This window comes from Dendropsophus ebraccatus, chromosome 9 (assembly GCF_027789765.1).
Source record: "Dendropsophus ebraccatus isolate aDenEbr1 chromosome 9, aDenEbr1.pat, whole genome shotgun sequence".
NCBI lineage: Eukaryota > Metazoa > Chordata > Amphibia > Anura > Hylidae > Dendropsophus > Dendropsophus ebraccatus.
In genome coordinates this window covers 14,330,143-14,343,090 of record NC_091462.1, presented here as the reverse complement: position 1 = coordinate 14,343,090, position 12,948 = coordinate 14,330,143, and the positions used below count along the sequence as shown (strand labels likewise).

The window sequence follows — 12,948 nt, the reverse complement described above, 5'->3', positions numbered from 1 at the left end:
GACAACATGTAACAACCAAGAATGAAAACTTCCACCCACCCAGCTTACTATAAACTGTGAAAACTTCTAAAGCTCTATCCACATCACGTTTAAGGGTGCCTTTACACCTACGCAGTGGATTTCGCGCTGCGGATCCAGTCCCATTCATCCCTATAGAGCGCATACTCGCAGTGGGATTGACATCCCGCTGTGAGTATGTGCGTAAACCCCTCGCCGCCCACAGCCCGCCGCCGAGAGCATACATTACCTGCTCTGCAACGCGGCTGCATGTCAGGCTCCCGGCTCCGGTCCCGCATAGCCAATCACTGCTGCCGTGCACTGATTTGCTGAGCAGGACCGATGGGAGCCGGGAGCCTTACATGCAGCCGCGTCGCCGAGCAGGTAATGTATGCTCTCGGCTGTGGGCTGGGAGGGGTTACCGCACATACTCACAACGGGATGTCAATCCCGCTGCGAGTATGTTCTATCATAGGGGTTATGAGACTGGATCTGCAGCGGATCTTGCTGCGAATCTGCAGCGTGAAAAACACCGGTAGGTGTGAAGGCACCTTAAAGGGTACTGTGAATGTAGATTCAAAATGAATATGCTGCCGGAATGGAAAGGTGGGTATAAGAAACCAAAACTAACATACTTACATAGCTCTAGTCCCTTACAGTTCCCATCAGGCCCGTATCTGCCATGAGGCGAGGTGAAGTGTTTGCCTCAGGCGGCAGATAACACAGCCCTTGAGGGGGGCGGCATCAGCGTCCTGTGTCCTTATCATTACAACTAGTTACGGCTCAGTGCCCGGCCGTGTTTCCTGTCAGTTGCCTCATGAGAAGCGCTGAGGAGGCACTGGAAGCCTCGTATTCGCAGGTATTCACATCACATAAGACACAGATATAGTGTCTCCTGCTGTTAACCCTTTCAATAATGCAGTTATTATACTCTGCATCACTTACACACTGTAGAAAAGAAAAAGTTACCAGCAGCGGGGACGCTATATTATGTCTTCTCTGCACTGCCGACCTCCGAGCTGACCTCAGCACAGTGCAAGAGCAGGAGAAGAGGCATAAAAGTCATGTTCTGCTCTGCTGTTAACTCTTTCTGTATAGCAGAATGTAAGTGATGCACAGTAATACTCTACATTCTGCAGTACTGAAAGAGTTAACAGAGCAGCCCGTTTTATGGCTCTTCTCCGGCTCCTGAGGTCAGAGGTCAGCAGTTGTAGATTGTAGTTTGTTTTGAAGCTCCCAGGGGGCCCATAGTGGCTCAAACAGTTAAAAAATCTGGTCACCACACACTGTTATCTATAGTGGTGTCCCATACACACTGCGATGCTGCACTGTGCCTGTCCTGGATCTTCTCTCCCTGACTATTGCTCTGAGGGGGGGGGGCGCTTTGTCAGTTTTCGCCTCAGGCGGCAAAAAAGCTAGAATCGGCCCTGGTTCCCATTTGCACCACTGGAAGGTCACTCTGGTCAGAATATTGGGGGAACCGAATAGAGAAAACGGGAGCTCCAAAGGACTAGGTAAGTATGTTTTTTTTTTTTATTTCCGTCCCCCACCCTGGTTAATTTTGACTATAGGGCCAGAATATCCCTTTAAGGAATATGTTCTCTTACACTTAGAAAGTCTCCCAAATGTACAGTCTTTAGAGACTAGCACGACTTGAGCATGCAGGTCGGTTTGTTCAGCATTTAAATACCGGTGGCTGACCAAGTTGTATGCAGTCCTAGGAAGTCCTGGAAATCATGGATTCAGCCTATGGCCTATGACCATATGTATGTTGGCCAGGACTACCTAGGACAGCATATAATTTCTTCAGCCACCGGTATTCAAATGCTTAATGATCAGACTTGAGCATGTCCCAGTTGCACTGCGTGGTGGAGCTATGGTGTGAACACAGTCTAATCACATAGTAGCAACCAACCCTAACCGAAAGTCCCAACTTAAGGACTTATATATTTATCCTGAATTTTTTTTGTTCTTCGGGGGTAGGATGCTTAATATTGTTTTCTAACTGCAATCAGATTCTGTACAATCTAAACCCGAAAATAAGAAAAAAAAAATGACATTATGTGCTCCTGGCAAACTTTATCTTGGAGTCTATAAATCAGGAAGGTTAATAACGTCTGTGAAATTCAGCCATGTTCCCGAGCATTCGGCAGCTAATCTCCGATAATATAAGCAGCAGCCTTCACTGCGAGCAGATGGGAGAGGAGAGAAAGCAGAGGCTTTATTGATGCTTCTTTAAATACCAAGAGCCAACAGGTTGGTTGCCGAGCAACAATAATTGAGAGATAAATATCGGAGCAAAAACGAGGATTCGGAAGATTTAAAAAATATATTGTCTTGTGGACAAAAAAAAATACTCAAAAACATATTGACAGAATTTAAGTTGCAAAAGGGAAAATTGGTTATAAAATAAGTAAAAAAAAAAAAAGAAAACAAGAAACAGTAAGTTTAGGGCAGGGATAGGGAACCTGTGGCCCTCCAGTTGTTGCAAAACTACAATTCCCATCATGCCTGAACAGCCAAAGCTAAAGCTGGACATTCAGTTGAACGCTGTTTTTTCTAACGTCAGACCGCAGTGCAGTGTGGGAGCTCAGATGTCAGTTACATAAGCACATGTCTGACAATGGGGTGGAGCTATGCTTCCAATTTCCAAGGGCAAGCAATTTTAAAGAAACTTAAGAGACTGACTAACTTTAAAGGGTTTTCACACCACACCTGCCCATAGGTTGTTTCTGATATTTCAGCTCCCTCACCTCAAAGTGAATGGGGGAGACCTGCAACATCTGACACCACATGTGGACAAGTGTGGCATGGGTTAGGTGGGTACTCTCATTGACCTTCTCCTTATCTCTGGCAGCCATGACTTCAGTTTTCTGAGTGGCCTTGCTTCTACAATCACATCTTCTTAACCAAGCAGACATTAATAGTCATCCAGTGGACTTATCTATCTTCCTATGTAACATATCTAAGGCAAACACCACTGGATGGATAGTCACCACTTTCTAGAATCCCTAGAAGGCTGATCACATGGTTTCCTGCTGCGGGGACACAAGAGTGATTAGTGACAATATTGGGGGAAAACCAGCAGCAAAGGTTTAAATTGCTCTGCAGTGCCACCACAGGTGAAATAAGGAATTACACAGTTTCCTATGAAATTACAGTGTCTGGGAAATACATGGACATACCAGGTCCTCCAAGGTGAGAAACACTCCTTGTAGCCGCCCTTCATGCTGCCTGATGCATAAGAACCATGACCCTTCCCTTTCTAATAACATGGAACTCAATAATACAGGTTTTTGAAAATGAATCTTCTAGACAGAACTCCATTGGGGACCCGTGGCCTTCAAGACCTCATACCAGAGGGCACCTAAAGATATCCCTGTGTGAACCTCCAATGCACACATACATCAAGGTTAATTCTAAAAGCACTTTATTTTCTATATGATCTTTAACTGTCCTTCTTACTGCATACTCCCTTGGGTTTAGCGGAACATCTCAATGACAAGCCGGGGAAGATTCACCTTGCGAGTACCTTGCTTCATCACAACCACTACAGCAAAAAGATGCAAACCCCCAATAGACAGAGACCGGCAAATACAGAAAAGTTTTTCTGTAGAAGAGAACAAAGCCTTCAGAGAAGACGCTTATCCTCAACTCCCCCCTCCCCAATAAGCAGATGTTTCCTGCCGGTTCATGATGACTAGCGGTAATATTAGTGTCACAGACTCGGGGTTTTTAAATGAGTTTAGATGGCAGAAGTAATAAAACGCAGTGCGGGAGACAGTGAAGGTTATTCCGTGTGTCACTTGTAGAAACAATTTATTTCCCTAAAGAGATTTGGTTCAATATTTATTCAATTTATAAAAGTGCAGAAGTCACAGGCGTCATAAGACTGTCACATATCGCAAGCAATAAAACAGAGATCAGCTTCACCTACCTGGGGTTACTCTTCAGTGTGTTCACCAAAAACTCATGAAGGTCTATGCCAGTGGAATCTGTGTATTCTTGACTGGAATCTGTAGAAGGAGTGGAGATAAATGAAAGAATAGAGATGTCATGGGAAAAATAATTTGCAATAAATCAGGGGCAAAGCAACAAGTAGTCCTGGAATTATTTTCTCTACCCGTCCTAAGTATAAAGCAGGGATAATTTGTTGACTTGCTATGAGTAACACCACTATTGTTATCTGCACTTGTTTGTGTGGCAAAATAATGGGCTTTTGGCGCAAAAACTAGAGATTTAAACCTAGTTGTGCTTCACTCCATGCACCTGGATCAGTGCTCATCATATCAATTTGCCCCACCAAGAGTTGAGATTAAATCCCCACAAGTATTCACCATCTGGATGTCCCCAGGCACCCTTGCTGTGTAGATGCTCCACTCCCATCACTTTCTTTATCTAGATCAGGGATGGAAACCTTCGTCTCTCCAGCTGTTGCAAAGCTACAATTGCTTTCATGCCTAGATAGCCAAAGGTTTAGCTGCGGCTGTCCAGGCACGATGGGAATTGTAATTTTGCAACAGCTTGAGGGCCGAAGGTTCCCCACCCCATATCTATGGTTTGGTTGGCATGCAACTTCTACAACCCATATTGATGTAGTAATAACGCAAAGGTTTCAGCTGGCGTTACCTTTTTACTTCTATAGTCTGCTGCACTTAGGCTATTACTAAATATGTGCAACTCAAGTCAGTTTGAATCCGGAAGTCTCAGCATTTGATTTCCGGTGGTTTAAGTTGAATGCAGCCATGAAGTCCAGGAAAACAGGGATTAAGCCTATGGTTTATGACTGTATCCAAGTTTTTCAGCCATAGGCAATCGTAATCAAATGCCGAAACTTCCGGGTTTGAACAAACTAGAGCATGCTTGAGTTGCACTCATCTCTAGCTAGTACCCATGGAAAAAGCATATCCACCTTTGTACAAGGGATTTCACAAACCTACCATCATAGTATGTCTTCTCTCTCTATCCTGGGAGTTCCCACTGTGCATTCAGACCCATATCCTGAGCAATTTCCTCTGAGTTCTATGCAAATGACTGCACTATTTATAAGGTGACAGTCTTCATGGTTACTAGAATATGCTATAAAGCTGCAATCTGAGTATCAGATACCATGTTATTGAATATGATTCCACCCCTTAAACATTGTTTTATTAACCTGACAAAGGACTAGAAGAAGTGTGTCGAGTCATACTAAAAGGAAAGAAACAATGATGTGCCAAGGAGGTAGAATAATTAAATTTCAGCAAAAGAGAATAAAAGTGTCAACCCCCCCCCCCCCTGACAAACCTCGAGAAAGCATTTTACGGGTGGACTTTTCACTCCCTTTTTCCTTTTCCACTTCATCTTTGGAAGGTTTATCCTCTTTTCCAGGGGAAGGTGCAAGCTGGATCGATATTGGCTCCTGGAGGTTTGGAATGGGCTCCTTAAAAATGAATGGAACTCTACTGTAGATCTAGCTATGTACTGGAATAATGCATTATAATATCAATCAAAGATGGGGGAGTGGGGTCTCTTCCAATATGGTTAGACAATCACTGCAAAGATCCATGCAGTAATAGAGTAGACACAAATGGAGTCTACTTGAACCATATTGGTTTTCCCATGGTTTCACAATGACATACACATAAGGATAGATGGGGTGCCAAGACTATGCCTAGATAAGTATTTCTGTCTTGAAGGAACACATTACGAAACATTGTACCATAGAAATGGTTTGGGTTACATTCTATCTTCTGCAAGTTGGTCATCTAGAAAATAGGAGAGGGATAGGCTACAACACAGTGAAGTCACATTGTGCAAGATACAAATGGGTATCAACATGGTTCTCAACCTTACAAATCTAAGCTTCAGAAGGTTAAAGTGGCCTTGTAGCCCAGGCCAACATAGCGGCTGGGCATAATACAAAATTTTGATATGGAAACCAGTTGTTTCAAGGCAACTACAAACTACAACTTTAGCAACTCTATGTTTTTATTTACTTTACAGACCTAAATATTGTGAGGGCAGCCAAAGAATATTAAACACCCCAAGGCACCATCTAGCTCCTACCATAGGTTGGTCAAACATACATCATAGCCAAGGGCCATGTTCTTCACTCTTCCAACAAAACAACATTTGACTTGGCCAAAAAGGTCTATTGTTTCACTGCACAACAAGATAAGTGTTCCCGGATGATTCTCATATTCCAGGACCACAAACTGGTTAAAATGTAAAAGCTAGATATCAAACCTTAGCCCAAAGACAGTTAGACTATCCTCATAAGCAAAGAAGTCGGCAAACACAATGGGATCCACCTACAAATATCTTACTATTAGAGTCTCTATATTCTATACACGTCTATCTCTGAGCCATATAGTCTTCCCAATCGGTAAGTCTTCATTTTACCACCCGAATGAATTCACAAAGCTCTCAGGCAACTATTTTTTAAGCAATGAAAAGCACATCTACAACAACAAGCCACCTTCAGCGAAGCAGATCACGCCATGGTGTTTGACAATAAAAAAGTCAAGCTAACGCTCCGAAAACTTTGAGTAATTGCAGTTCAGCCTCTCTTCAGCCAAAGCAGACATCCATTAACCAGCCCGTAAACCTAGATGACATATTAAAAGCACATCTTACCTAAAAGCCTGGCCATTACACAAGGGGATAGTTGTGGAAGTTTAAATCCTAGCACTGTAAAAAGCTTACTGTTTGCTGCAAACACAAAATGCCGCAAAGTAATACAACATAAGTTCTAAACACTAGGAAAAAAATTTGCTTTCCATAAAAATTTTTTTTAATGTTCCATTTAATTTCAGCTACATTATAGACGGTATATCTACAATGACCAACTCAAAGGGTTTATCGGGGCGCTGCTCTTTTGCAAATACTGTGACTAAGAAACTGGGTCAAGACTGCAACATTTATAGTTAAGTATAAAACCATACATTATATAATTCCTCTTCAGCAGTGTCTTAACTATATCGGTCTCTTAGGCAATCAATGTATAGACTCCAATAATAACTGGATAATTTGTCAGATGGATTTCACAGACTTTTGAGCGGTAGATTGTCTCTTTATTAACTAAAGAAATTTGTGGCTCTCGAGGGCAAGAAACCCAAGTGACAACCACCTAAGCCCTTTAATGTTGCCGATAGAGGTTGTCACTGGAATCTAGTGCAAATCGAGCATGCTCAAGTCCAATCGTTCGGCACTTGATTACCAGTGGCTGAAGAAGTTGGATCCTGGAAAACATGGATAAAGCGATAGGCTGTATCCATGTTTTCCTGAACTTTCTAGGGCTACATCTAACTTCTTCAGCCACCAGTAATCAAATGCCAAATGATCAGACTTGAGCATGCTCGAGTTGCTCTCATCTCTAGTTGTCCCTTAGTTTTCACATGCAGAGAGTCACACTATGGGGTCACGTTGCGGCTGGGTTCACGCCACGTGAGGGTCACATTGTGACTGGGTTCACATGTTACGCGAGGGTCACATTACGGCTGAGTTCACACATACCATTTTTTTTTAGTGTTGGTTCCATTTCTGATATTGGGTAAAAATGCAGACCAATGTAATAATATGTGGACCCAGCTTTATAATGGCCATGTTTGTTAGATGGATTCCCCAACCTCTTGAGTGACTGATCTGCTCTTAAATTACTAAGTAATCTGGTTATCCAAAAAAGCCACTGGTGCCAACTTAAATTTTAATCTGGCCAAAGAGGTTGTCACTTGTCCCAGATCTAACCCAAAATCCTAAAATCGCCATTTTAACAGATGTATGGGTAGAGTTTATTTTATGTCTATTAAGGTGGTGGTGGTGGGGGGGGAGTTAATTTGAGGAACGTCTTGTTTTTTTTTTTTTTGTCAAAGGTAATATTTTTACCATTCTGTATATAAAGAGTAAAACAAAAGAAGTTACAAGATAATAGTTGATGGAATATGAATATAATACAGCTTCTAAGAGGCCTGGAGTCATTACGTTCTTAGTATGGGAATAAGATGTATCCTTCATGACTACTCAAAGGTTTCTCATTTCATGTCATATTCTGCCTCTCTCCCGCTACCGTCATGTATTGCTCATAACCAGCACGATCATTTCAGTAGGTCAACCTGCAAGGTCACCCTTATATTAACTTAAAGTCATGCTGCAATACTGCAAAATACATCAAGAATCATAAATGCCTGACAACACATAATAGATTTACAAGCCTCAGCCCTGTGGTAAGCTGCTGGAAACATAACTGTGGTAGGATGGGAATACAGAGGATGGGACGTGCATGGAAAAATAGCAATAAAATTAAAAAATATATACACATATCATGTAGATTGTACAGGAAAATGGCAAAAATAACAAAATTAATAATTTTTAAACTCTTGGATTTGAAAATTTTCAAAAATAATTAATCAAGACCAATGAAAACATATCCTTTACCTGAAAGTCCAAGGGGGTATCAGCTGTGGAGGGTGGAGGTGATTCTTCGCACACAGCCAGACTCCGCACTAGCTTTAACTTTGAACTCGACTAAAGAAAGTGATTTACAAAATAACTATACAGGAAGAGAAGTAGTAAGGCTAAAAAACACAAAAAACGTTTTTATATTTTTTATTGTTTTGTTTTGCATTCACATCGCATTTGCCCGATCTGGAAGACCATAAGCATTTTGTTATTAAATTTGCAAAAGAGCAAACAAAAACTTTACACGATATAAAAAGCAATGTCAAAAAATGACAAAAAAAAGCAGCCAAAACAAAATGTGCACCGATGCCAAGACCACACACAAGAAAATAAAAGGTCCATGAAACATGCTGCAAAACAAGCCTGCTACTATACCTTAGACCTTTTTCCCGTTTGCCCCAAAGGCTGAACCGAGCGCTAAAAAGATTAGGTACAATAATAATAAATCCAATTAACCAAGAGCAACAAACAAAAAGATAAAAAGAACAGATATTAGTAAGCCACAACATATAAACCAGACATAAAACCATCGTCAGATTGATGTGTTTAACTGGGTCTGATTATTGAGCAACAAAATAACAAAAAATTCCCCAGATCCCTCCCCTACACAACACAGAAGACACCACTGGGATTCGCGACAAGGAAAAAGCCAAGATCATCAATCATAATTACGAGGCCCGGCTAAATTAACCTTTCCAGTGTTTCTTTTCAAGGCAACAAATTTCAAATAAATATGGGAAGAAAAAAAAAGAGAGAAAAAAGCAAGAACAAATTCCTGATGTAGTCTACATGAAAAAATATAAGACTTGTATGTGTGTTGCACGTTGACCTTGACTGACCGATTTCTAACTAGGTACACCCACCACGTATGAGCTAATGCCCCCCCTCTTTTTTTTAATAAGTCAGGATGTTATGGAAAGCGGAATTTCTATTTATTAGCATTTTCCAGTAGCAATAAGACAAAAGCCTAATAAACGCATTTTAATGGCTTTATTACTAAATAGAAATTACGATCATAATTTTCAGGTGTAATTAAAACACGTACATAAAAAATTTTTTGTATAGATCAACCAAATAAAATTAAAAAATTACCATGTAAGAAGCAGCAACTCAAAAACATAATAAATATGAATAAATAAATATATAATACTACTACTAATAATAAAAAATATACATATATATATATATATATTATTTTTTTTATTTTTTTTTTACTATGTGGGTTGAAAGAAAAAAAATATTATATAGATCACAGTTTAATTATAAATAAAAACCCAACTGATGGATTGTAAAGAAACGCTGATCTCAGATTCTGACCCTGCTGCCCCCTGCAATCCCCTGGGATCTGACCCGTAGACATATAGTTAGCTTACTTTTATATTAAAATACACTACACTGGCACATACACTTCAGTCCCTAGTTGCGCCCCCCCCCCCCCCTTTCTTTCAAATTATCGCATTTATTCAGTTTGTCTTTCTATAACCGCTATGCATCCGGATAGTGTGATAAATCTCCCTGATCATCGGATCTGCGCTTTCCAACTTAAACTAATTCCAGAAGCATGATGTGTCAATTTCGAAGCCAGTGTTGAGGAAAAATACCGTATAGCCGTTCCTATATTACACTGAGAAATGAAATGTCAAAAAAAAAAAATCTTCCCGTTTCTCCAGGCGCTACAATGCCAGCTTCTTGCAGGAGTAACCTGCTCTGTTTGATTAATGGGATCTTTTTTGCCACTTCAATTTGCTCTAAAAAATATTTTTTTTCCATTTTAGCAATTTGGTGTAAAAATCTAAATGAAAAAATCTGAATGGAAAAAAAAAAAAAAACATAAGAAATGGCGCCCAAAAAAGCAGCAAGGTTCCCTGACTCCACTTTAAATCTTCCCTTGAATGTCCCTACATAGCCTAGAGGCTACTAAAAGTCTGTGACTGGTTTTCGGCATGGGTATTACATCAATTTTGGGCAAGAACTCAAAGCAGAACTGTGGTAAGGATTAAACATCGCTCTTTGGTCAATTAAAAAGACCAATCTGCCATATGCATATACACTCAGATAGAAGAATGTGAAGTTTTCTTGTATGGAGAGGTGTGAGGAATAGGTGGTGCCAAGGGAAACAAGAAGGTCAAAGTCACTTCCACCCAGTCTGTGACTGGTTTTCGGCATGGGTATTACATCAATTTTGGGCAAGAACTCAAAGCAGAACTGTGGTAAGGATTAAACATCGCTCTTTGGTCAATTAAAAAGACCAATCTGCCATATGCATATACACTCAGATAGAAGAATGTGAAGTTTTCTTGTATGGAGAGGTGTGAGGAATAGGTGGTGCCAAGGGAAACAAGAAGGTCAAAGTCACTTCCACCCAACTCCCTAGTCAACATCAGGCATTTGTGGGGTTGTTGGGTAGATGTTTGGGTAGATGTTAGATACGGCCATTGGCTGTATTCATGATTACCGGGAGTGCCTAGGGCTACATCCAACTTCAGCCACTGGTATTCAAATGCCGATCTCTTATGGATCTCTTATAGGTAAAATAATGGATTTCTTATGGGTAAAATACAAAAAAAAGGCCAAAAACCCTACCCTTATGGAATTTCGGCACCATGGTTGAAACCAACCATATCAATGACAATTGGATCCCGGATCAGGATTGTACAACTGGTATATGATACTACAATCAGGTTTGTGGAGTGGCTTATCATAACTACTTTTTACATTTCAAACTAAAATTTTATGTACCTGTTTTTACTTGTTTTATATAGTGCAAAACAGTACTATAAACTCAACACCAACTCAAGAGTTCAGGTCAGTATCTAGCACCATCTGATACACATGGGGATAATGCCATGATTTATGGCCATACAGATAAACCTTGATGGCATTCAATGGGATATACTGGAAGTCCAAAAATAGCTCTCCAGGATAGCCTAACAATCTCCAGTGTGGTGTACCTTAGTTACCTTGGACAAGACAATTTGCTCACTATTGGGCCCATTTTTGGTATAGAGTGACCACTATTTTTACTGTTATGTGTATTATCGGATATTTATAAAAGTTTTGTGAAGTCCACAAATAGGACCAAAAATGGACGACTCTTTTATGGCGAACCCATGGGATACCAAATAATAGAAAAATGCAAAAAAGAGCCTCATTTAAGAGTCTCAAAACACAGAAAATAATAGAAAAAACCTTGTATAAGTCAACTAGGATATTCATTTAGGACAAAGGATTGGAAGCTACGGTAGCCGCTAGAAAGTTTGAAGCAAATCCAAACTCCGTCTGGTATAACCATTTTAGTCCTACAGATCCAACGATATATATTTTTTTAACCAATAATGGTCTAATTTTTTTACACGGCCACCTAAACGTGTGTTTTGACGAAACTTTTAAAAAAGAAAAAGCTTTTCCCAACACGCCACACTTTTTAACTCCTGCTCAATTTTCGGAATGTGACAACAGGGAATGAAGGCAGAATTAAAGGGGTTATCCAGCGCTACAAAAACATGGCCACTTTCCTTCAGAGACAGCACTGCTCTTGTCTCCAGGTCAAGTGTGGTTTGCAATTAAGCTCCATTCACTTCAATGGAATGGATTTCCAGAACCTACAGCCATACTGGAGACAAGAGTGGTGCTGTGTCTGGAAGAAAGTGGCCATGTTTTTAAAGTGCTGGTTATCCCTTTAAGATCCCTTTAATCTGAACCTACCTTGTGATAATAAAGGGCCATCTACATTTAAAAGGACCCTTAAGAAAAACAAAAACACCTATTAGACTCAGCAAGATAGACTCAGAGTTAAGATAGAGATGAACAAATTTACAGTAGAAACTAAGCAAATCGCTTCTTTAGCTCTGAAATCTGCTTATCAGCCGGCTGCCTTTGAAGTCCTTGCCGCTCCACTCCGGGTGCAGGGAAAAGCTGGATCCAGTGCTGGGAAAATGGGACAAGTCTACCAGGACTGGATCCAGCTTTTCCAGGCAAGCGGCAAGGACTTTAAAGGCAGCCGGCTGATAAGCAGATTTCAGAACTAAAGAAGCGATTCGCTTAATTTTTACTGTAAATTTGTCCATCTCTAATGGAGATACTAAAGGTTTCAAGAAGCCCTAAGGGTCCACAAAACTCCTGCATGTCTGTGTATCCACCAGTCAACTAAAATATAGACAAAGACCCCAGGCAGTTCCCAGTTTTTCAGCCTATCCCGATTTGACTGGTAAAGAGTCAGGCAGTGAGGATGATGCCCAGCAAGAAATCAATGACCTCTACATCTCACACTGTTGGAACCCCTGATGCTTGTATTTTGAGGGAGAAGTATGTGATTTTCTTACAGCGCCACCACAGGGAAGATGAAGAAGTGCACATTCAAATCAAATATCTGTAGGGATGTGCTAGGACCAACAAAGTGGGAGATGCTCACTAAAGCTGCTCTGGCCAATAGAGGAGGATCCTGAATTAACTTTAAGGGTGCATTCACACGTAGCGGATCCGCAACGGATTTCTCGCTGTAAATTCGCAGCG

The 12,948-nt window shown here is 40.7% G+C and overlaps 1 protein-coding gene across 18 annotated transcripts in view; it reads right to left on the bottom strand.

Moving 5' to 3' along the window:
- R3HDM1 (R3H domain containing 1) overlaps positions 1-12,948 on the bottom strand; it is an 85,111-nt gene that overhangs the window by 35,130 nt on the left and 37,033 nt on the right. For 16 of the 18 annotated variants that reach the window (XR_011364504.1, XR_011364502.1, XR_011364503.1 and 13 more), the window contains exons 5-8: positions 8,812-8,853; positions 8,413-8,502; positions 5,284-5,419; positions 3,935-4,013 (exon numbers count right to left, since the gene is read on the bottom strand). Coding sequence is in view for 15 of the 18 variants with exons in the window: in XM_069982617.1 (XP_069838718.1) it covers positions 3,935-4,013; positions 5,284-5,419; positions 8,413-8,502; positions 8,812-8,853 (347 nt within the window). In the remaining 3 variants the exon portion in view is untranslated. The remainder of the gene's footprint in view (positions 1-3,934; positions 4,014-5,283; positions 5,420-8,412; positions 8,503-8,811; positions 8,854-12,948) is intronic. The other 2 variants (XM_069982626.1, XM_069982628.1) reach the window with 2 other exon arrangements.